Consider the following 25,109-nt stretch of genomic DNA (forward strand, 5'->3'; position numbering starts at 1 on the left):
TGCATGTGTTATTGGTGGATTACATTTCTCTGTGCTTGCAGGGGTAGGGAAGTATATCAGAAGCGACTGGAGAACAAAACCATGCTGAAATCAGTCATCTGGATAGAGTCTAAGAGTGTTTGAAGCTCAACTGCACACACACTAGGGACTGTTGCTGGCAAAAACATACAGCCCTTCAAATTCAATTTTCTTTGAGCAGTTTGCCTTCAATCTGACCTTTTTAACAGATGCAGTACAGACTCGATAGGTTCTGAATTGACGCTTCTCTTTGCTGTGACCAAGCAAAATCTCAGTTATTAAAAAAATTTAAAAGAAACACACATGTATTTAAAATTTTAATGCAATTGAATTAATGAAATTTTATTATTTAGTAAGAGGTATTTACAATACCCTGCAGAAGCAGTGCAAAGCCACACTGTCTTGAGCCTATCCAGGGCTATGATTTTAGTTAAGAGTACAAATTCAGTGCAGAGGTAGCTTGGGCTGTGATTACTCCGACCCAACCCCTCCTTCTGGCCCAAGCCACAGGCACCTTGTGTGTTTCAGCTGCTCCTCACACATTGCTGTCGCAGGAGCCTGGCGCAGGGGAGCTGAGCTTCCTCACAGCCAGGAAGCTGCTTAACAGCCCAGGCTCGAAGAGAAAGGCAGCCAGCAGTAGCCAGCTGGCTAGTTTAAAGGTACTGTAGATCATCAATGCTGATTAACCAATACACTGATGCAAGTTAGGTCTTGCTAGGCTGTTCCCCATTGTTTATGTGGGGAACCTCACACCTACACCAACTCAAGTTTTGCTGCTGCCATGAAAAAAAAAGCCTTTCATAATAATTAAACTGTTACTAGTTTTTCAGTTTCAAAGCAAGAGTCAGGAATACTACAGAACAGATTTTAGAAGTCCGTGCCTGGAAGAGAAGATAACCAAGTAATCTTCATGCTACTTTCTTAGCCTAGCTGAACAAAAAATCCCAATCCAAAATCAGCAGGCCCCCCCCAGCAGTATCTCGTTGAGATATACTGCATTTTTCTTGCTGTCCTCCCTCACATCTGGTCAAGAATAAGATCTAATTACATGGATTACAGTAGGCTTAGTAAGGCCTGTACATGTGCTAAGCTATAAGCAATTACCCTGCTGTTTGTGAGGAGAGTCATTCTCCTTTCTTTCTCCAAAGTTGCTCTTTCTCTACTTTCCCAACAAATTGCAGGATATCTTCAGCAAGAAGTTCAGGTTCCTCCAAAGCTGCAAAGTGGCCACCTCGAGGCATGAAATGGAAGGAAACTATGTTGGTGTATTTCTTCTGGGCCCAAGCCTGGGGTGTGTGCATGACTTCATTAGGGAAGGAGGCAATGCCAGTAGGTACTTGTACTGTAAGCCTGCAAGAGGAGGGAGAATAATTTTAGTCTTTCAAATACTTGACAAGAAATGGAAGGTCCCAAGGAAATGTTGTTCTTAAACAGTTGGGCACACTGTTGTTAGGCAATTAAAATTTGACTTCCAGATCCCTGTTCGGGGCGGGGGGGGGGGGGGGGAGTTTTTTTGCATACACTGATATTAAGGCAATTTTGCAAGGGAGCCAGGGCATGAGAGTTAGAAGCAAGGAAATTGAGAAGAGAGCCCTAGGAGGTGGTGGGTATCAAGTTTCCTCATGCTGCATTCAGGGCTCAAGAGTCATGTAGTGAGGGGAAAGCACATAGTCTGACAAGGGCTGGAGAGATTTACAGTGAAGATTACAGCTAGAACATGTTAAGCCTGGCAGGACAACTGGAGGGTAGGCAGGGGAAGAATTATCTTGAACTGCTGCAATGGGGGAGGAGAGGCGAGGAATAATAGAGGGTAAATCTAGAATAGTTCAGAGGAAACATTTCTGAATGTGAGACTGTACCCTGTAAAGTAGCTCTGGCTTTTAACTGGCACAAATGCACTCTACAGAACGCTTTGCACATTAGCAAGTGTAAGGAAGCAACTGGATTTGAGGGGAAGACCACCTTACAAAGTGTAACGATCCACACTTGTTATAAACAGAGCAACATTTTCTAGGTTTAAATATCCCATACACATAGCTGCATTGTCAGAAGTGGCAGGCTTTAAAATTCAGATACAAAAATTATCAGGCACATAACCACTGGAAGCCTGAAAACAGGGTGCCTAATTTTACATAGGTCTTTGAGACTCCTTCTTCTAGGCACACAGAAGCTCATATAGCTCATCTCATGTAGGCAGAACTGGAGCAGGATACTGCCCACAGTGTAGCCACAACAGCTTCAAGAACAGAGTCAGCTTCCTGGGAGCATCATTTCACAGCTAAATAAATACCATGGCAGTGAGCTGTGATTGTGAACACCTCAGGGCAGGTTTAAGCCTTCGCTAATACTCAAGCTGACACAAGTATACGCAATGAAGCTGCTGTCTTAAGTGTCTGCACAGCAGGAACAGCAGTCTTAATAACTTTCAAATTATGCAGTTTGTCAGTATACTGAAGTTGTTTCCAAAGGTAGGACTTAAATCTTTTGCAGAAGTGGGCAAACTGGCTCCAGAAAAGTACCAGAACTACAAAACAAATCAACTATAAACAAAACTGACTGCATGACTCAGTCACAGGCTAATTCAATAACTAAAGTAAAATTTGGAAGTACTTGCATGAGCTTTTCCCTAGTTGCGTACACCATGAACGGGAGGTCCTCAAGCAGTGCCTCCAGTCAGATGTCCTTACAGAGGGTTCACGATTCTTACCCGATTACTGTGTTTTCCAAGCGCTCCACAGTACATCAACTAACAGACCTGTCTTGCAGAGGAAGGAACACTGTGATACAGCGTTGATTTTCCTCAACATTCAGAAACTTGCAGCAGCCATAAGACATCAGCAACCTGTCTGCAGCCATAAAATTAAGTTTAGGGCACAATACTGAAATAAAAAAACCCACTTACCTTTCATGTTTTTGTGTGCCTATCCCCTTCTGCAAATTTTCTTTGTAGAAACGCATAGAGGAGACTATACAGCCTGACACCCAGTAGATCATGATATTGGTGAGCAGATCATCCAGGTTAAACTTCCTGAATAGGTAAGCCCAGAGATTGCTTAGTTAGAACTGAATACCATTTTGCATTACTTTAGCAGGGACTTGACTATGGTTTGGTTTTAAGAAAAAAAAGTTACAGGAAAAAATAGTTCACTTGGTTAAGAAAAGAGTTAAAAGGTGAAGTGAGTTACTCCCCCTCTGTCTGTCAGTGACCAATTAAGCATGTTAAAGGCTTTCAGACACAAACTGGAAGTGACTTTTAAACTTCTACACAGAAGACAGACTCTAACAAGCACCTTATGCTCCAGCACAGCTCTCTATATTGTCCATAGACTGGGAGGGTAGGAGCAGAAGAGGGCACGGAACAGCTTGTGCCATTTAGTGTTCATAATTTGAAATGCCACCACGAGCCTTCAATAGAGCCATCACACGAACACGTGCTGTTTACAGTGCATATTTCATGTCAAATTATTAGCTGTATGCAGTGCAAACATTCTATTCAAATCCATTGTCACTGGACCTTTTTATAACATGCCCCTTTGCTCCACTCCTGTCCGGTGTCTCAGCAATTTTCAAAGGGGACTTCATCTCAGATTTCTGCTGCACACTAAGAATGATCCTTTATTAGCAAGTGGTAGATAGATGAAGCAACACTGATCAATTTAAAGCAAATTCATAGAGAGTTAAGTATTTAGTATTAAAATGAATCATGAGTTCTGTATCCCAGCATCTTAATGAAGGTTAAACTTCTGTTTTCTGTCCTAATGAGATTTGTCCACCTAAGTCAGTTTTTAATCCCCAGAAGCTGCAGGGTGTATCTCTTTTCTAGATCAAAGTGGGAAGGGAACATCAGCCTTCACAGCCCGTTTGCTTCGTTGCATGCTGGAGTACAGCAGTGCACCATCTGTGGTCACTACAGGCTCCCTATGAGATGTGAGGCAGTCAATTCAGACAAACTTCTTTAGCTGTGACTCTGGGCTTAGTCACCTCATCCAAAATGGCGTAAGAAGAAACACTTACCTCTCTATTCCTCCATCCTCTAAATTATGGAATTCTATATCAGTCCATGTAGAAAACTTCTCCAAGATGTATGCGGCCAGTCCTACAGGAGAGTCATTCAAACCACAGCCTGAAAAGGAGGAGGAAAATTTAACTACAATTGCGATATCCGACTACTGAACTCAGACTGTTATAGAAGCAGCCCATTATAATACAGGGTAGATAACTTTACTAAGCTGTTCCAGCAGCTGTGTTCTCAAATAAATAAATAAAGTAGTAGAACAAGTTGGAGCCATTTATTGTTGAATCATAAACTGATAGTATCTGCAAACCAACAGGCTCTGCATTAGCTCACACTGTATGTTTTTTGACCTGATGTAACAGTATTGGATTTCTGCTGGCTTTTTTTTTTTTTTTTCTTCTTGTAAGCTAATAAGATTAAGCTCTATGTGCCAAGTAGGGTTTGCTTCCATTAATGTGGAAGTTGTCATGTATTAAACAGCATTACAGGGCCAAACGCCACATGCCTACACATGACCAGGAGAATTTGCACCATTATCTAACAGCAAAAACATTTTAAGGATTTATTAGAAAGTCATTAAGGAAGAGCAAGGCTTTACTAAAAGGTCCATCTTCTGAACTAGCAATAGCCAACTGCCTTCATGTAGAATGAGGCTTAATATACTTTTTATAGTTTGTTTTGCTTGGACAGAAAAAACCACGCCTGCACCTGGAACTTTGCTAATACCTCCTAGTGCTGTGAAATACAAGAACTATAAACTGTCCCAGCTGCTCAGAAAAACCTTAGAAAAAGCTTTTCCTGAGGAACAGCGATCTATTTGAAGTTCCACCCATGCAACCCAACCTTCCTGAAAGATGCCTAGCACTACAGCTAGCACAATTTCATCAGTAATTGCTATTTAAACATGATAGTTGAGTTTCAGTTATCAAACAACAAGCACTGATAACTGAAATACCAAGTGCTTGAAAAAGTTATATTGAGCATGCTTTCCAGTTCTGCAGAACTAGACAAGCAATAGCCTGTTCTCATATACTTACTGTGAACAAAGAGTGCATCAGTTTACATACAGGAAAAATTGACATCAATCCTAACAGTACTTTGAATACAGGCGCTTCTTATTTCAGTCAGCTGAAAATGAACCCACGCTCCATGCAGGTTTCCCAGAGAATAAGCGTAAAATCAAATCCATGCAAGCCACTTTGATCAAAAGCCAGCTCTGAAGCAATCAAGAGTACAGTATTAGCAAGCACAGTATATATCAAGAGCCACAGACAACTTCCTTGCTTAGGACAGCTCACAAGGTAGCCCTGTACGACCAGAAGTCTCAGGAAGACTGTGGTAGCCTCCTCGGCTGTGCTTCTTCCAGCTACCTTACGCTCCCTTCTTCAGAGTTTCTTTGTCCCTGTGGGAACCTGCCACCTGCCATGCTTCTCTCTTCTTTGTCCTCAAAATTGCAGGAATGCTCCAGCTCCCAAAACATGAACTTGCTGCTGGTTCCCAGTCTGCGCAGTCCGCTCTGACAGACCACGTTACTGGTGGGGACAAGAATCAGCCAGAAAACCGCAGCAGGAGGAGCATGACTAGGCATCTTTCAGCTACCAGCTTCCTCATTTTTTCTTAAAGCACAAAAGGAATTAGAGACTAGTAATTTTTAGAAACCAAAACTCAAAGGAAGCAAAATTATTTAAAATCCATAAAATTATCATTTTGCCTACACATTTTAAGAATATACCTACTTCTGTAGGTAAGCTTATGGAAAACCATTGCAAAACAGATTCCTTGGCTATGTTTTTAATAAAATCCACAAATGAATTGCTGCTGCACTAAACTAAGATATATTCAGTATTCTTCACTCAGTTGTCCAATTCAGTTGCAAAAGATGTTTTTAAAAAAGAAACACTTAATACTCAGATACTTAAAGCAGTTAAGCAATCTGAGCGGCTAGGTCATCTAGAAACAACATTCATAGGTACACTTTTTTTTTTCCCCTTGAAAGTCTGCAAGTGATTCAGAACAATGAGTGAGAACTAAATTTGATTTTATTTTTCAGGTATTACTTATCCCTATAAATAAGCTACATTGTGTGCTGAGACAGCTAAAAGCTTCTTGTAGTTTACATCATTTGAATGTGATCCATTCTCTGTGAATAAACTATCTTTTGCTCTCAGCATAGCTGCATTTGAAATAGCATTACAGTCCCCAGCGATAGCAGAAGTGGAAAAGTATTAAATAAACTATTTTATGTATGAAAACTGAAAATGAGGTCAGTGGCACTTAGAGCATGCTCAGTTTTGATGTGCAGATTTACCGCTTCCGCATGCAAAGGTAAGTGTAATACTATATACCCATATGTAACCTTTTCTGACTTGGATACAGAAAAGGATCCCACCTTTTAAAACGTCTAGCCTTCCTACTTCAATTTCCCTGAAAAAAACCTGATTCTCTGCATATTTTAAGCAGTACATTTTGTTTCTATGAAAGTACAACTAAAATGAACAGACGAAGTATTCTGAGCTCAGAAGGGTTTTTTGTTTGTTTTACCAACAGTATCAGGCTTTGTAGCCTGCATGTGAGCGTAGCCAGACTCCAACAAGATCCTGTAGAGCATTTTTTTCAAGAAGGGAAACATCCGCCTAACATCTTCATCCTGGAAACCGAAGAGCCCTGGAAGATAGCGGCCCAGCAGAAAGGAGAGCAGGTGAGTGAATCCCATGTTTGTAACTGAGACTAGATTTAAATGGAGACCTTTCATATGGCTAAAAATAAAAACAGAAAAAGCCCCCACAAATTAACAAAAATGAAGTGTGATTCAAAGTTGTGACATTTAAAATGTTATTAACAAACACGGATGTACGTAAATTCTGACCTGCTAATTATATAATGACCTTAGCTGTACTTTGTAGTGTGGCTTTTCACACAAAAATGACAAGTCAAAGGGGCAACTGTCAGTAACCAGCACACACTCCTGGACACTGAGCCACAAATCCTCTTTTTTTACAAGTACTTATCCCATTCCAGACCCCAGTGGGGCCATTACAAAACTACTGCATGGCTGTTTGAAAGAACAGGTATACACTATAAACTAAGGTATGTAATTCTGGATCACTGCTTAACACTGGGCACTGTAGAGAGAAACTGCAGAGTGCTCAGATGAGGACTTGGACAGGAACTCTCCAGTGCACAAGTAATAACTATTTAAAGAATAAAACAGCTTTGCATGCCAATCATACAGCACTGTACCAAAGAGGTACTCACTTGGGAGCTATCTGGGCCAGGTTGGTGCAGATGAGCCAGCCCCAGTCACCACCTTGTGCGTAGAACTCATTGAATCCCAGTCTGAGCATCAATTCATAAAAAACAGAAGCGGCACTTACAGAATTAAAGTCTGCATTTAAAAAAAAAAAAAAAAAAAAGAATACTGTTGCATTAATTCCAGCTCCACTTCTGACTGTGCAGTGTTTATTCTCCCCATAAAGGCAATGTTCAAGTTCCTAAAAAGCTACAAGTCCATTTTTCCTTGTCTGTCTGACAGACTATGTGGAAACCCTTGTCCAGGGAAGGTCTAGAGAGCAAGCAGAAACCATAAGGAGAAAATCCATCCTTCACTGCAGAGTAGTGTTCTCCTAACCCCACCAGCTGCCCACACACTTGCCCGACTGAGGGGTTGCCAGACTCCCTTTAAACTGCAGTCATACTCCATCTGAGCCCTCTCAGAGGCACTCAGCATTGCCCAGGCAGTGTTTCCATTTTGTCTGCTGTGCGCACAGTCTCATCTTAATGGTAGTTGGAAACCTTAAGTTTCTACTAGTAATGCACTTCTTCACTAAATGCTGACCATGTAAATCACAACCAGGGAAGCAGAGAAAAGCAAACCCAACCTTCCCCCCATCATTCACCTGCACACGTAATTAAACACTAAACTCAGTATCACTTTAAATACTACCTCACCGCAATTTGTTGCAGCTTGTGTTTGTATAATTCAGAGCACAAGCTGAATAAACAGATATTTGGCTGCAATCTACCATGTAGATAGATGGATTGATTTGCTGTTGCTTCTCACCTACCTGTATAATGCTGTTGAATATAGATTCGAAACACCCAAAAGGAACAGTAACAAATTCAGTTTACTCTTCCTGCTCACCCACACACAATTCATTGACTCAGTTACAATTCATGAGTTGTCGCTTCATAACTTTTTATAGCCCTTTGTAAATTATCGATATATTGCTCCTGAAACTAATCAACGGTGTCACCTGAAGTTACCCTCTTATCTCCCTCTTCCCACATGACACACAGGATCTTTGTTTCTAGACTGGGAAAACAAGAAGAGCCAGGAGTTACTGTTCTGCTAATAGGGGCTATCTCACCGTAAGACTAGGCTTGTGTCGGTTCAGTTTCTTCTCATACATCATACCTTTTTTGTGGGGTGCTTCTGAGAAACCATAACCAGGGATAGATGGGCAAATGACTTCAAAAATGTGTTCATCACTGAGGCCATGGCTGGCAGGATCCGTCAGGAGAGGGATGATTTTGTAAAACTCGTAAAACGAGCCAGGCCAACCATGAACCATTAATAATGGTTTTGCAGACTGGCCTTCAGGCAAACGAGGAGGCTTTACGTGAACAAAATGGATATCAATGCCTGTAAAAATAAAATAATTAATTAACATGCCCAAATTTACCATGACACTGAAACTAATCACAGAACAGATTATGAATAAATCTTTTCTGAAGTCTTTTTTTTGGTGAGCATGCAAACACACTCTACTTCTCTGGATCCATTTATCCAAGGACCTTAAAGTACTTTATAACGGGCAATTAAGCAGCACAGCAGCCAAATGAGGTCGGCATATTTCTGTTTTAAAATAAATTGGCAAATTAAGACATACAAGTGAAGCAATCTACTAAACGGTAACACAATGACTCACACAGATTAAAGGCAGAAGAGATGATTACAGCATTTAGTCCGAGTGCCCTTAAGTTTTACCCAAATGTCCCTAAATGGCACTAGACAGGCTTCAGCCTACCACAGATTTTTCTTCCTGAAAGGCATGCAATTGCAACTTGAAGGCATCAGCAGATAGGGAATCCGTCATAACTAGCAGCTGTTTGTTTGAGAGCGATAATCACTTTCCTTGTTTTGTGCATGCCTGACTTTCTATTTGAACATGTCTGGCTTCTGTCTCCAGCCATTGATCCTAATGTTACAGCAAAAGGAATTTAAAAAGCCTTCAGTAACTATTCTCTGTCTGTGGAGGCCTCCTGTAATCAAGTCACACATCTTAACTGCTGATAAACCAATCATGCTGGATCAAGTATTTGAAAACGTGCCTTGCTAAAAGAGAGTTAAAGTGTTCAATTTTGTAGTTCTTTTCTACCTTTTGTCCAAAGGTTTCAGTATCTCTTTAAGTGAGTAAACCAAAACAGGAAACTCTGTTCTAGTACCAGTCTCCTCGCTGTTCAGTAAAAAGGTAAAAATCGCAGTCCTACTTCCTTTATGATCCTTACAATAGGTAAGCAGTAGGCTTCACACAGCATTGCACTAGTTTACTCCAGGTGAACTGCTTTTCCTCAAACCCATTCAGGGCTTTGCTTTCCAGGAAACAATAATTTGCTCTTAGTAGAGCCTGGATGCCTCACTTCTTGATGCATTTAAGCGCCTTTTGCTCACATCAACTCCAGCTCACCAGCAAGCCCACCCCATTTCACTGACTGAGATTTCCCCATCCTTAACAATTCTGTGGATTTCTGTATTCTCTGAAAAACTTTCAAGTGATGACAGAAGCTAGGAATCTGATATACAGCATGTTTGATCTTGTCTTTTCATGGCTCATCTCTGTAATCATTCCTAATGTTGAAATTTCTCTTCCTATTGCTATACATAGTGCATTGTCCTTAGCTTCTCTTCCCTTTCTTATCTCAGATGATACATCTTTTTATTTTCTTTTTTAAGGGAAGACTTTTTGCTTTTATCTTTTTCAGCACTAACCATGTTTTATACACTTAAATGAAATCTTTATGTTCTAACCACTACTAACAACCGTTTATTGTCGCAAACCCATTTTAAATATTAACGGTGAACTGCCCCATTTGAAATAATGTACAATTATGGGTGCATATAAAAACTTAATAGCACAATCTCAAGCTTGAATTTTGCCATCATGTGAGACAATTGCCTGCTGTGCTCTAAATCTACAACTGCACCCCCAAATGACCCAAGCACAACCCTAATTCAAGCATTTAAAACGTCCAGTTTGACCAAGCTCCAGCACCAGCAGACCTTAGCTGAATGGCCTCTTTCAAAAGGTGCCTGTGCTTTGAATGAAAAGACAAACCATTCATTCACACCTGGCAGCACATCAACCCCAAGGGAAAGGCATTCTGCATTCCCAGACCTATGAATGCTTGAAATGGTGCAGCAGAGTGCATCTGCCCTGCCAAGCAGGGACAACCTGAGCAGCCAGCACGCCCAGCTGAGGAGGGCTGCCAGACTGATGGCATCACCCTGACAGCAGCAGCTGGGGAACTACATGGAGCAAGGGGAGGCATCTGTGGGTACTTCTGCGTGATTGCGTGCAAGTCAGGGAACGCATGCACATCTTAAGATCCAGTTCTGTTTCCAGATGCCTGTGCTTGGCTCCTGTTAACACCAGCTGACAATCCATCCATGCACAAAGGAATTCCATTTGTCATTCCTTGTCCTAAAGGCTTCAGTTACGATGAAGGAGTTTCTCGCTGCTTCAGCAGCAATGCCAGTGATCCACACCACAGCAGCCAGGGAGGGAAGGCCCACGCGACACAACCATAGCATTCTTACCACCGAGATCCCTTGTAGACAAGATTATGTATTACTGTTTGTTTATTTTGCAAGAGAAAAAGCTACACACCTTGAATCTTAGTTTTGAATTGTGGGTATTTGTTGAGGACTTCAACTTGTTTCTTCCAGTTGAACTGGTTTTTCCAGTAGGAGACAACCTTCCTGAGATACACTGAGTTAGTCCCATAATGGAAGCAACTGTTCTCCAGTGGCTCAGTGAATCGAGCCTGGTCAAGCCTCCTAAATAAGTCCTAGAGAGAAAAAGAAAGAAGAGACATTACAGGCACTTGTGTCTGCCATCTTGGGCTCTGCTGTGCATGGTTTCTAGTTATTCCCAAGTGAAATTAGAACAATGAAAATAACATCTCTGATGACACCTGTGCGTTTTGCTGATGCTCCATCAGCTGTTCCAATTCTTTTTCTCCTCCAGATGGCCTTCTTCCTCTTCCATTTACAGCTGTTCTTAATACTCTTTCATGTTTGTTTTGCAGGGCTGGCAAACCTGTTTGCCAGGCTGATAACCACAAAGGACAATACACTCTTCCGACAGCACTGTGGCTTCACAGCGTAACTCTTGTTGCCTTTCCACAGTACTTTGCTCTCCAGGTTACCTGTGAACCCAGCCTCACGATCAGTGCATGGATCTGGCCCAAACCTTTTGCTCTTCTTCCCAAACCAAGGGGCTAGGTGTCTTCACTGGGAAACCCTCTGAGGGATTTTGCATGGCCACAAAGTTGGTGAAACTAGGCTGGAGTGAAAGTTTCCCAATCTAGAGTAACTATTAAAGTGACCTTCCTACTGCACTTCAGGGTTATAGGGCATGCTGACAATACTGCAAAATCAGTCCAAAAATCACTCAGCAGGGAAGGACAGCCAAGAGCCCCTTCCTACTGCGAACAGAACCACAGAATAGTTGAGGGTAGAAGGTAGGTCTAGAAATCTAATCCTGCTCAAACCTCTGTGGGGTTTAAACCCAAACAGGATTTTCTAATACAGCAATACAGGTAGCTCTCATTCTGACGAAGATGAGTTAGGTGTATGCACTGGCTCATGCCTCACACTGAACAGATAGTCTCAGTCTAGGCAAAATGTTAGTATGTAAGCTCACTGTTTTTGGCATTTAACTCGTGTGCAGAAAGCATGGATTTTTAAATGAAGTTTCTAATGTCTTTACATACATGCTTTTTGACCATGCTTGACACCTTTTAAAAATGTTTTAGTAATGTACGCTAGCATAACTTTAACTCCTAGTTTATGTGAGAATATATTTAGAAAGAGTTTTCTACCAATGGATTACGCTGCCATGGCTATCGTAATACAGAATTGCGTGTTTCAAAAACATCTGTAAGTTAGAAATTATCTGGCTTTGTGTCTGCAGTGTAAGGGGAAAACATATTGGAGATCAGTGTCCACTGATATTACTAAGAAGGGCAAAGTATTAAAAAACCCAGGCCTTACTGAGAAAATAGGAATCCATTACAAACAAATAAAATAAGCGATTCCATAAGTACTGTTTGAACCACTACTATGCACAGATCTATGAAATTGTGCAACCCCTGATTTAAACACACACAATCAAAATCTCGCTATCTAACAAATTCTGCAACGTATGTGTTTACTGTAATTACCACTGTGGTATTAGTGTTGACCAAAGTAGATCGTTAATTACAGAAGAATCAGCGTCCAACACAGCTGCAAACAAAGCAGTCAGGAAAATGAGATATTCATAATTGCTTTTGAAAGGAAAAAAAAAAACCAAAAACCAGACATTGTTCTTATTCTGGTCTACACAATCAAACTGAGGAAGGTGCACAAACAGAACACAGAGTTGAGTAATCTGTAATGTGATTTTTATGTTTAATAGGCTTTACAGAGGAGGTTTATTTACTAGCAGTCTTGCAACAGCCAGCTGAGAACAAAATTTTGTAGCAGGATGTGAAATCTGCCTACCCATACCTGTCTTCTGAAGTACTGAAAAATCTCTTCCCCCAAGTCCTGGACATCATTGCTCATTCTCATAAATGTAACTATTTAAAATGTTACATAAAAATGTAACAATTTAAAAACTACTTCCAAACAAGTTCTGCATTTATTTGGCCATTTCTTACTTCCCTCTCCCCAGTATAGAGATTTGCTTACACTCAGCTCTTCTTCTGTGGTTTCCACCTTAAATGGCCGAACAGTTGTATCTTCTTCAGTGTCAGGCTTTTGTCCCTTGCCCCACCATCCCTCTTTGAAGGGTAACGTCTCTTCTTTCTTCTTGGAAAGTAAGAAGTAGATGATGACTGTCCCCAGAACCAGGAATACTTCGAGCAGCATAATGCCTGCAAGAGAAGAACAGAACTCTGGTAAGCCTAATCAGATAGTTCAGAGACATGCGACGTACTTTGGAAAGACTATAGAGGTTTACCCGCTTTTAAAGATAGGATGCTATCTACATGATGTTCTGTCACTCACAGGACATCAGCGCTTCTGTAAAATTTCAGAAATAGGATGTTTTAACCTACGCAGCTTAAATGGGGAGGAATTAAGTGTTTTACATAAAAGACATTTAGTAAAACCACAACTCAAAGCAAGTCACATGGCTCGGTAATTAAATAGTCTTCTGATTAAACACACCACATTAGCTTCCTCAGTGGCTGCTGATTGCTGCTAAACTTCAACAGTAAAGGAGGTGACTGTGTATATAATTCAAGTTTAATGCTTCCTCTTCCTCTGAAGCTCTAGATTTCCCGCAAATTCCAAAGCAGAACATCTCTTCAGCAAGGCTCACGTATCTGTTGTTATAGATTTGGAAGGGAAAAAACCCAAGACATATACAAAGAATAAAAAGTGAAGAGCATGAGGGGAGCCACTTTGTACCTCCCAGTCAGCCTGGGGGAGTGGGGCAGGGATATATGTCCATAACCCATGAAGAGCAGTGCAAAGGGTAGAAGGACTTTCCCTTTCTTTTTCCCCCTGAACTGTTTTAAAGAGAAAACAAAAGACCACATGCATGCTGTCCTGGCTCTAAAACACCCTTCCTCAAGTGATAAAATTCTGTTGAAGTGAAGAACAACCTGATTTCACAGCATACATGCTGTCGTGGTTTCGCCCCAGCCAGCAACTAAGCAGCACGCAGCTGCTTGCTCACTCCCCCTACCCCGATGGGATGGGGGAGAGAATCAGCAGAGTAAGAGTGAGATACACTCCTGGGTTGAGATAAGAACAGTTTAATAATTGAAATAAAGTAAAATAGTAATGATAATAATAACAATATCATAATGATAATAACAATAATAATATACAAAGCAAGTGATGCACAATGCATTTGCTCACCACCCGCCGACCAATACCCAGACAGCTCCCCAGCAGCAATCGCTGCTCCCCAGCCAACCCCCCCCAGTTTATATACTGAGCATGACGTCATATGGTATGGAATAGCCCTTTGGTCAGTTTGGATCAACTATTCTGGCTGTGCCCCCTCCCAGTTTCTTGTGCACCTGGCAGAGCATGGGAAGCTGAAAAGTCCTTGACTAGCATAAGCAGTGCTCAGCAACAACTAAAAACATCAGCATGTTATCAACATTCTTCTCCTACTAAATCCAAAACACAGCACTATGCCTGCTACTAGGAAGAAAATTAACTCTATCCCAGCCGAAACCAGGATACCTGCATAACCCGACTGCAGTGCTGTTGTGCTTTAGTCAAACAGAACACCTTAACAAAAAGAAATCCATTTTGAATATATTTGAACTGTTTCATGCTGCAAGTAGAAAAAAAATAGTTTCGCAGACTCTTTAATAATTAATGTTTTCAAGCATCCCTTTAAGTATGGGAAATGTTTGTAAGGTGGTTTGGGAAACAGTACTGTCATAATTTTAACGCATAATTTTAAAGAATGTCGTGTTTCAAACACTCATTTGCTGGGGAATTGATAAGACGTGAAGTATTTCAGAACTTCTATAGGACAAGCATTGTTTGTGACACAGAACAGTCTTCATTCTCTCCAGAGCTGGAAAGTTTTGTTGGGTTTGCTGCTGCAGAGTAATTTGATGCTCTGAAAATGCTCAGTCAACAGAACAGACCAAATTTATTCCTGGATCAAACCAGGAATTGTAACACAAATTAATGGAAGTTCGCATGATTATAACAGGAGTAAAACTGACCTGTCTTCTAAGTGCCTTTATGTGACAAGACAGACTTTAGTCAACTTCTTGAGTTTAATCTTCTAATGGCTGACAATAAATAAATAGAACTGTCAAAAAAATCACCCACTGAGACATTTGTAGAAAAGTCAGGCACTGTGCAGATAGGACAGCAAGCTACAAAAAATATATTGCCTACATGTGCAAGTGCTACAGCCTTGAAAAGTGACCTGAAAGTCCTTAATCCTCAGAGGCTGAAGAAACAGAAATGATAGGCACTGAAAGACCTTGATCTGTTTATTCGTTTCACTTGTCCTTCCATAATTTCTGTTGTTTGAGGAGGTGCTAGTTTTTCCTCACCGTGTTTTCTGGAGCACAAGACAACAATCTTTTCCCACCTCCAGCATACTCAGGCCAAAACTTACTGTAAAATTAAAAAGTTTGTCCAATTTCAGCTTGCCTCAACATATAAACCAATGCAGTCTAGGAGCCTCCAGAGCAGAATTAAATTTTACTGCAAAGCAGAACTGGAGGGGCTTTTAGAAACCTGAAAGCACTTTACATAGAAATAATACCTACCACAGTATTTAAGAGCATTTCTATTACTAAGTCTTCACAGAGAAGAACAGCAACTTCCATGAAATCACAGCACAACTCCGGCCATGTCTAGACTACAAAGGTTCACCAGCATAACTATGTAAACACCACATACGAAAATTCAAACTCTCAGCCAACTTCAATATGTTTACAAAGCCCCATGACAAACAGCCAAGAGAAAAGAGAGCTGCTGTCAGTGCCAGCCCCATTTTTCAGGCAAGCAGGCAAGCTGGCCGGGGTACCTAGAAAGACAGCATAAGCCAGGAGAAAGAGTCCTCTGTTACCAGCACCATGGCCTCTGCCAACACAGTGACACAGGCACAGCACCTAATACAGAACTGCTTTACCTAGGAACAGAATCCCAGCCCATTCTCTACAAGAAACTTGGCTGTCCTAAGTCACTGGAGTACCTAGAGCTACAAAAATATTTCTGCTTCCCCCATCTGCTCTCAAGGAAACTTGAGAAATGAGAATTTTTGCAGCAGAAGACATGGGAGGGATTGTGTGCAAACATGTATTTTGCATTCACGCTGAAGCGTGTGTACAAAGAACTCGCTATTTGAAAAGATAGCCATTTTTGCAATTAATTCCAAACAGACTTTAGTATGAGCTTGTTTACAATCCAGCAGTAAGTGCCAAAATCAATTTCAGTTTCACAGAAGTTCTGTCTTCTATTGCAGAGAATGGGGCCAGTGACAAATTGATTTGCATGAGATGTCATTTTGACTTGGAGGAAGCCGCTTCTGATACTGGTTAGATTATTTTTTGCTAACAGAGAGAGATCCCAGGTTGCTCTCTTATATTCAATCTCAGTTCCCTTGAAAGTGCCTGTAAAATTCCCAGTTACAATGAACACTGGGGCCTAGAGCTCCAACTATGCTACATTTTGTTCTGAGTGCACAGGAGGAAGAGAAATGGCAAAGTGCGTCAGCAGGGTTTTAACTTGCACCAGTTCATAGCACACTCAAAGGGATTGTTTTGCGAGTGATGAGTTACTGGAACGCAGCATGCTCCTACTGACCTCTCCAGCCTGTGCTGAGAGGAGACCACTTAGAGCAGACGCACTCAATGATTTCCCAAGTTTGCTGTTCAAGCTAGTTCTCTAAAACTCCTGTGTGTTATTTGAACAGCATAAAGCAGCCTCAGTCGTGATGCATCTGCATGCAAATTTCCTCCGCTAATCACTACTGAGCTGTTGTGAGATGGAAGTTACTAGCCCCTTACACTTCTTCCATAATACAGCATACAGCACTGTGAATGCGGAAAGAGAAACAGGTACAATAAAACTTTCCTATAGTTGCAGTTTTCAGAGATGTAAACAACAAAGCACTAATGGTTTTATTCTCTGAAGTCTCTTGATGGAACAATGCTGGCATGGTTGCCTTTAAAAATGACTACTTCAAAAGGAGTTCATGTTTGGGTTTTGCTTTTTCCTCTTCATGCGACCAAAGGCAAGACCTTAGAAGGACATCTTTCCATTTATTCCACAGTCAAGTACTTAGGCTCCAAGACTTTGCTGTACCCCAGGGTGAATATTGTTTGTAGACAGCACTTAAATACCTTAGACAGTACTTTTTATCCTAAAGAGTCTAAGGAAGAATGTTTTTGTTTTGCTACTTTAAAAACATGTTTTGAAAGAAAAATGTTGAAGTGTGATACATCCAGTAAATAGCCCAAAACTAGGTCCTCTTGAAGAAGGCCAGGTGCATCTCAAGAAACACGTTGTTTGCAAGAAAATCCCAAAACTTTCTTACAGTATCTTACTGCTCCTTGTTGAAAACAGTCTTGGCTTTCAGCGTTGTTGCATTTTGATTGGCACCGTCCTCTGTTCGTGCATTAACAGCAGAGCGAGTAGCTCCACAGGAACAGAGCAATTATAATTTACATCAAAGCTATGTCTCATGCCCTGTCTTCATCAGTATCCAGTAACAGATGCCCTGGAGAACAGTGCTCTCTATTTTTTAGAGGTGTCATCTATGAAATAGCTTAATGGTAAAAACCCCATCTTGTTCTACTAGTAATCATTCACCTTTTCCTTGCAGCATTAGAATCCATCTGAAACATGTTACCGGAGAAATAAGCAACTGGAAAGACTTTCAACCTAACATCTGAAAACCCGTTTTGGCCCAAACGCTGTGCAACCCAGCTACTATGGCTTGAATGATGCACAATACTCATAGCTCCGCATGGTGCTATTAAACCCTATCAGTGTGAAACAGCTAACGCATGGGTGAAGCAAAAGCTCTAAGAGACCATGCTGCTTTCAGACACTTGCCAGAGGAGATTGTGGTTTAGAGTTAATGACATTTTCTCTCCAAGGCTGGTTTACTAGCAGACTGCAAGGTAGCTCAGAGCACTTAGCACGCCTGTCAGATACAAGGTTTATTGATTAATAATTACTCTGCAGGAGAAATAACAGCTCAGTTTAGAAGTGATGTTTCCGTTTATTTTTGTTCTGTTACATAAACTCCCCCATTAGGTTCTACTGAATAGGCACCCCTCTGCCGCAGCGTCTTTGTTTACAGATCAGTTCACCCAAAGAGCAGCAATTGCAGGTTACTCTTCCCAACAGATCTGAAGGAAAAACAACCCACTGAAGGACTTCAGAAACTCATGGCACGTGTAACAGGGTCCCCTAGCACTGACAGCCTAAAAGGGCCTAAGACATGGCACAGTCCCAGAAGCTTCACCCTCAATCTGCCTCCTGCCATCTCTGGGCATCACATTTTTGTCATTATGTAACACCAGAAACCAACAGAAAACCATGAAGTGAAGACATTTGTATAAGAAAAGCTTCCTATTTATGCAGTTTATGGAGCATTATGACAAGCTTCAAAATAGCTTAGCAACGCAGGAATTGCTTTGCATACAACTGATTAACCATCTCCCAGGTGAGCATAAAATGATACATCAACATTGTAGAAAAGGAGAGGTAGGCATCGCATGAAATGAAGTGTCCTACGCAAGGAAGTAAATCAAAGACAGGAAATACAAATCCAACAGAGTTTATGGTTTGTCTCGATAAGAAATTTAGCATTTACATTTTTTATTGCCATAGGGAGGCGGCACACAATGCTATCTCCAAAACAGCAGGAAAAGATGATATCATTCTGTTCCACAATCTTTTTCTAGACTGTTTTCTGACTGCAATCAGGAATTAGCCAGTACAGCAGGAACCTTGATTAGAAGACCACAGCCAAGGAAAGAGGTCACCTCCCCAAAGAAGGAGAAACCACAATCTCTCTCCCAGAAGAGGGCTGGGGGTATGCCTCCATCGCCACTGGGGAAGGCCCCACGCCTGCAGCAGTGAGGCACTGCTGCCTTGCAGCTGCTCACCTGCTTTGCCCCTTGGACAACAGTAACAATCAACGGAGCGCCAGTTTAAGGCTCTGGGGGCACCCGTATGCATCACCCACAACTTTTTACTTATGGCAGTTAGTCCCTGATGCACTTCATTCCAGGGGAATAGCCAAGTGCCTTATACAACATATTCCCACCTAATTTTTCCTACAGTACTATGACAGTCAAGTGGTATCATCTATTCAGTACTACACTGAAATCCGACGGGCACTGAGACCCAAGCCTAGCTAAACATAAAAAGAAAAACAGTATGGGACTAAGTTCACCGTTATCCACTTTGCCTCACCCAGAGGTGCTATATTTATTGAACCACTGGCTGGTCAAAGCTCATCTCACAATCATGATTTAAAATACTGCATGCCACATGTTTAAGAGGAAGATCCTCAATTTACAAGAACACATATTTAAGCAACATTACTTCCTTTTTCCAGTCGGTGCCCAACACATTCTTATGCGCTGCTTAAAGACGTGTCTTATCTCAATTTTCCTTATTTTGCTTCTATTATGCTTGAACAATCCCACTTCCTTCAAAGAGTCTGAAAAAAGCCTGGGGGCTGCATAAACGCAAGCTTTATGACAGAATTCAACCTGGGATCTGTGTGACGCCCATCATTGCGACCTAATGACTGTGTGCACGATTCAGGGGAAAGGAGATCTACTCTCCATCTGCAAAAATTTCTATTTAGGATTCTACAGACAGAAAAGCTGATAAAGGATTCTTAAATCGGCACTGTTCAGTCACGATAATTAAGGGTGAAAGAACTGTTTAAACTTTCATAATAATGCATTTGATAGCTACAACATTAAGGTTAGATCATGCAAAGATTTTATCCTATTTATCCTAACCAGTCTTCACCCTATTTTAGGTTAATGGTTGGACTGGATGATGTTAAAGGTCTTTTCCAACCTAAACGATTCTATGATTCTATTTAATGACCCTCAAATTCCAACAACAGTGGGTTTTTGCATGCATGCAGAGAAGCAACAGAAGCCTGGCATACAACTTGGGGGTGAACACAGCTGAAAGCTGGGTCTCCTAGACAGAGCTCCCTCAAATTACACATTACAGTTAAAAAATGGAAGGATATCATGCCAGTAAAGTTTTTAAAACAGTTCTTAGCCACTGTCCAGCCAACTAAATGATACCGTCTAATAAAATAGACTCCAAAGAACATCGAGCTTTATGTCAACATTTAATTTCTAATGTCTGAAAAGAAATTATGAATAGCACATAGTTCTGTGTTGCCTTCCACCAGAGTTTCTAGCAATAATGAGGTTAACCTCCTGATCCTATGTCAGTATCTGCATTTTACGGAGGCGGTGAAAAAAAGTGCAGATGAACCAAAACCAGTTAGATATTACAGATAAGGAAATGAGATCGAGGTAATTGTTCCTCAGGCTGTAAGAGAAATTCAGGCTCTATTTTTAGCTTCACCAAATCCTCTAGTACTAAAGAGTAAAAGGTTACCTTCCTCCCCTGCCATGGTATTATTGCCAATGTTTTGCCCGGTCTGATCTCTAGATAAGACTCAGATTCATCCCATACTGCTTGGTGATACGGCACAGCATGTGTCTTTCTGTTTACTGTGGGATTTTCCATTAGTCCAATTATCTTAAGATTCTACCATGAAATCAGAGAGGGAAAGATTTTCTTTAACTAGCAGCTTTACAAGCTTTTTGTATTAGCAGTTAGAAAACTGTGTTACTAAAACCTTTAATTATTAACATATGCAGAATTGATGCATGGTGCCTTGGGGGGGGGGCAGGGCGGGGAAGAGTGCAAACAGTTTGAAATCTTGCACTCCAAAGTATGTAAGAACAAAGTACATTACAATCTTTCAGTTAAAAGAAGGTGTGGAGATGGGAATTATGACTATGAAGATTGCCAGAGGAAATTTCTGGCAAACTGCAAGACAGTAAGATGAGGTGCATGCTGTAAATTTAAATTAGGATCACGACTCCAAGTAGTAAGGGCAGCATGAACAAAAACATGTATGAGAGTGTAGAACAAAACAAAACAAAAAAATTATAAATTCTGACTATGGAAACAGAAAGAGATAGAAACTTGTTTTCTCTCTATGAAGACTTCATTCTCAAAGAGAAAAGGAACTTTGAATGATGAGAGATGAGGGGAACAGATGGTAGTCATCATTTTCTGTCAAATAACTGCAACACCAAAAGGATGTGCCAGAGTAAACATGTAACAAGAACAATTCTTGCTTCTTCATCTCTCGTTTAATAACAACTAAATATTAAGTTCTCTTTGGATTTAAGGACTTCATCTAGAAAAATGCACTACCTGTACCCACCAGATTAGAGCAATGAACACTCATGATGAAGCAGCCAAGAGGAATAGATCCTTCAACAGAGCTTTATTTTTGATTCATAATACATAGCCATTTAACCTGACAGAAAGACTCATCTTCTATTAGACAGCAAAGCATAGCCAGGGCACAGGTGCAGTGGGCAGCCAGGGCATACAGAACAAGCTGGTAGAGCAATAGCTAACTGTCTTCATTGCAGAGTTCAAAAGAAAAAAAAAAAAAAATCTACTGCTGGGTGCGAGAAATATGAAAAGAACTGCTTAAGGTAGAGAACACACACACAAAAAAGTTTGCTAAGCCTTTACTTGTCTTGTGGATTACACCTCATCATCTTCAACAGAGATGTTTCAAATAAAAGTTGGAGGAACATCAGAGAACAGCTCACTTTTCAGAGAATAAACCTAGAAAACAGCTCCTGTTCTTGACCCCAGTAGGATCCCTCCTTGAACATGATCACAGATAATTTCCTCATTCTGACAAATGCATTAGACGTCAGCGTCATACACTATTGAAAAAAAAACTAACAAACCATGGCTACTATGATTCCCACAATTCCCAGCCCTGCCAATCAGAAAAATATTTTTGATATAAATATATATCAAAGTTGATAATGCGGCTTTAAAAAAAAAAAGAAAAAACAGAACCGAAACAAACATAAAACCCAGGGTATATTCAAACCATTCTGTTAGCCATCCTGCTATGTCTATCATGAGCAAGATATTAAAGCAAATGCCATTTTAGAAGTTGATTTTTGTGCTTTATTATTTATGTAAATACCCATTTACACACACAATGATGCTTTTAATTAAAATTAATGTGTTCAGAGGAAGAATCCAGGACTTTTTCAGTAGTTGTATTCAGAAGGGAAAAAAGTATTTTCAGCATTAATTACAAGCAGACCAAAGCTCTTCAGAGAGAAGACACTCTACTTTCCAAGTGACTTTTCTTTAGGGACTTACACAGTAATTAGAGATCTATTTGCCACATTTGGAACTTGCACATGAAAGAAGCCTGCCCTGGTTCTGGGATTGTGTGTTGCATGAAGAAAATACTCTTGCAGGCTCAACGAAGCAGTGCACACTATCCACAAAGTATAAGGCTTTACCTCTGCTTGTCACAAAATTTGACTACTCCAACTATAATACAAGAAGTGTGCATAAGAATATGTAAGATAATCAATTCATTTTGCCTAGAGCTATAAGCTGTACTTCACCTACCACCCCCATCCCCACTTTGCCACTTCTTCACTGGCAAATTACTTGACAAACTATTACTGAAGAAACAAAAATTTCTGGGACTGTTACCATTCAGGAAGTATTACCCCAAACCTTTTTATTTACCCGCTGTAATTACTTAGAAAAAATTGGCTATGTATATTCTACTAAGAAGTCTGAACTTGTTTCACAGTGCTTACCATACTAAAACATTGCAGTTCTAGGTCTAAAAATACTAGGTAAGTCTGAAAACTTTGCTGAAACCCTAGATAAACAAACAGGCTGAAAACACGGTATTACCCTATGGAATGACCAAATACAAGAAGTATAGTAGATCAAGGGTGGGGGAAAGGCCTTTTGAAACACCTAATAATCTACCACCTATTTTGGGTAATTCATACAGACAAATTGCATGTGGATTTAGGCTGCGCTGGTTATTACCATCTGTGTTCTATTTCAAATTGTTTACTTCAACATCACGATTGCCCCTATGGAAAAAAAAAACAGAATTCAGAGGAAATAACAAACAAACAGAGTTTGAGCAAATCACACACAAGTTTTTAGATGTGAATTCAGACTGGAAAAGATGTAGAATAAAGAGTCATGAACTTGACACTGTGCCAGAACCTTCCCCGCAAAGACTTCAGCTCTGACAAAGATCTAATCCTTGTACTTGGACAACTTCAACTGTGGACTGATTTTCAAAGCTGCCTAATTGCCTTTGGTGCCTACCTCCCATCGATTTGCAGTAAGCATTAGCAATTTGTGCACTCAAGCCTCAGTTTTAGCTTACTTCAGACAGGAGTAATATCCGTTTCAGAGGAGATGCACGGCATCTCAAAAGAATAGTGCCAATCAAAATATTAACCCTGCATTTGCAGCTGTGGAAGTAAATTTGAGACAGTGGCTTCTAAGACTGATCCTATCTTGTAAGTATACCTACAATAACTAGGCAAGTTTTCTTATTTTAGATAAAGCTATGCTATGAAAATAAGGGAAAAGAAAGAAGCCTACTTAAACAGAATTGGAAAATTGAGCAACATACTTGATTATGATATGTTTTAACTACAGGGCAAAGTCAAAATCCCAACTGAATTCTGACAAACTGAGCCAAACCTGAGCGAGTGCGTCATTTGCTTAGTCTTTGCAGATTGCTCAGTTATGCAACAAAATACAGTCATTAAACTTAAAAGGTTTTCTTCTCATCCCTAAAATGTTTGTTCAGCAAAGGGAACTATGTATATGGTACTCAGTCAAATAATTTTCAGCTTTGGCCAACGATCCACAACCCCTCCCCCCCCCCAAAAAACGTTCAACTTCATATCCCCAGTTCGTATCCCCACTTAGAGATGAGTAAAAAAACCAAATCAAAACCAGACTAAACCATTTATATGCCAATAGTTCAAGCCACTTATTCGAACTAAACCAGGAAACCCGGCCAGATTCCCAATGAACACTAAAATAAAATTGTTGTTTCATACATATTGTCAGCAGTAAGGCCAACTTGTCAGGAAACTTAAGCTGGACAAACAACCCTGCCTCAGGCAAGCTGTCAGGGAATGTCACACCTACCCTCCCCCCACAAAAGCCGATTAGGGCCTTCCTGCTCCCGAAATCAACCCCAAAAGCCCCACGCGGCCCACTGCTATTATTCAGACTCTAATAATACCCATTGTTAATAGTATTTCGATACTGCCAGCTGGCAGAGGGGCACACGCTCTTTAAAATTAATGGTATTTAAGGCACGTAGGCGCAGAGCCCGCTGTAAACGGTCCCTGTTCCCCCCCCCCCCTCTCTCTCTCGGCGTCCGACGGCTGCGGGCTTCGGCGGGAGACGCCGCACATGCGTCACCTGTAACAGTCCTTTCGCCTACTGGACCGGGAGCTCAGGCCGGTGCCCTCGCTTCGCCCCCGCTTCCCTCAGCCGCGCACCGCCGCGGCTACGAGGGCGCCGGCACCGTTCCGCAGGCACCCCTGCCCCGCCGCGGCAGGGAACTTCACCGAGGCTCCCCGCCCGCGGCGCGGGACTGCCCGCAGCTCCGGCCGCCGGGTAACGGCCGTAACGGCCGCCGGGTAACGGCCGCGCCCCCCCGCCCCGGCGGGCGGCAGCAGACCGGCACCTCGCCCGGCCCGGCCGCTGCTGAAAGGCGCGTTAAGGGCTGCCGTCGTCTTGCCGGGCGGCGGCGGAGCGGCTGCGGTAAGGCACGACCCCGCCGCTGAGGGGGTTAGCGCCTCTCCCCCTGAGGCGAGGGGGCCAGCCCGCGGGCTCCCCCTCGCACCCCGCCCGGCGCTGTTACCTGCCGCGGCCGGAGCGGGGACCGGGGCCGCGTACGCCTCGCCTCGCCGCGCTGCGCTCGCCGCCGGGGCCGTCCGCCGGTACGTCGGGAGAGAGGCACGGGCGGCCGGCGCCCCGCAGCCCGCTGGGAAATGTAGTTCCTGCCGCGGGAGCGGGGAGCGCCGGGCCGCGGCTGCGGCCCTCTCCGGCTCGCCGCAAACTGCGCGGTACGGCCGGCCGGCTCCGCGGCCACCACAGCTGCAGGCGAGCGAGCACACGGCCGCCAGAGCTGCAGCCGCCTGGCGCCGGCCCCAGGCAAGGGGCGTTAGCGCCTGCGGCCCCCGGCAGCGCCGGTCTCTCCCC

The 25,109-nt window shown here is 42.0% G+C and overlaps 1 protein-coding gene across 5 annotated transcripts; it reads right to left on the bottom strand.

The window, feature by feature from the left end:
* Nucleotides 1-357: 357 nt before the first annotated feature.
* Nucleotides 358-24,789, bottom strand: EPHX1 (epoxide hydrolase 1). 5 transcript variants are annotated; one of them, XM_075708493.1, is made up of 9 exons: nt 24,769-24,789; nt 12,990-13,174; nt 10,921-11,101; nt 8,448-8,675; nt 7,289-7,418; nt 6,575-6,789; nt 4,033-4,141; nt 2,921-3,046; nt 358-1,368 (listed from the first exon to the last, which is right to left on the bottom strand). In XM_075708493.1, the coding sequence occupies exons 2-9, from the start codon at nt 13,167-13,169 to the stop codon at nt 1,143-1,145; spliced, it is 1,395 nt and encodes a 464-aa protein (XP_075564608.1). In that variant the 5' UTR covers nt 13,170-13,174; nt 24,769-24,789; the 3' UTR covers nt 358-1,142. The 5 variants fall into 5 exon arrangements, with proteins under 5 accessions (XP_075564608.1, XP_075564610.1, XP_075564609.1 ...); XM_075708495.1 differs by lacking the exon at nt 24,769-24,789 and adding an exon at nt 5,770-5,771 and having other exon boundaries at nt 4,033-4,091; nt 12,990-13,243; XM_075708494.1 differs by lacking the exon at nt 24,769-24,789 and having other exon boundaries at nt 13,017-13,243.
* Between the last annotated feature and the right edge of the window lie 320 nt (nt 24,790-25,109).

The sequence above is a fragment of the Pelecanus crispus genome, chromosome 3 (assembly GCF_030463565.1).
Source record: "Pelecanus crispus isolate bPelCri1 chromosome 3, bPelCri1.pri, whole genome shotgun sequence".
NCBI lineage: Eukaryota > Metazoa > Chordata > Aves > Pelecaniformes > Pelecanidae > Pelecanus > Pelecanus crispus.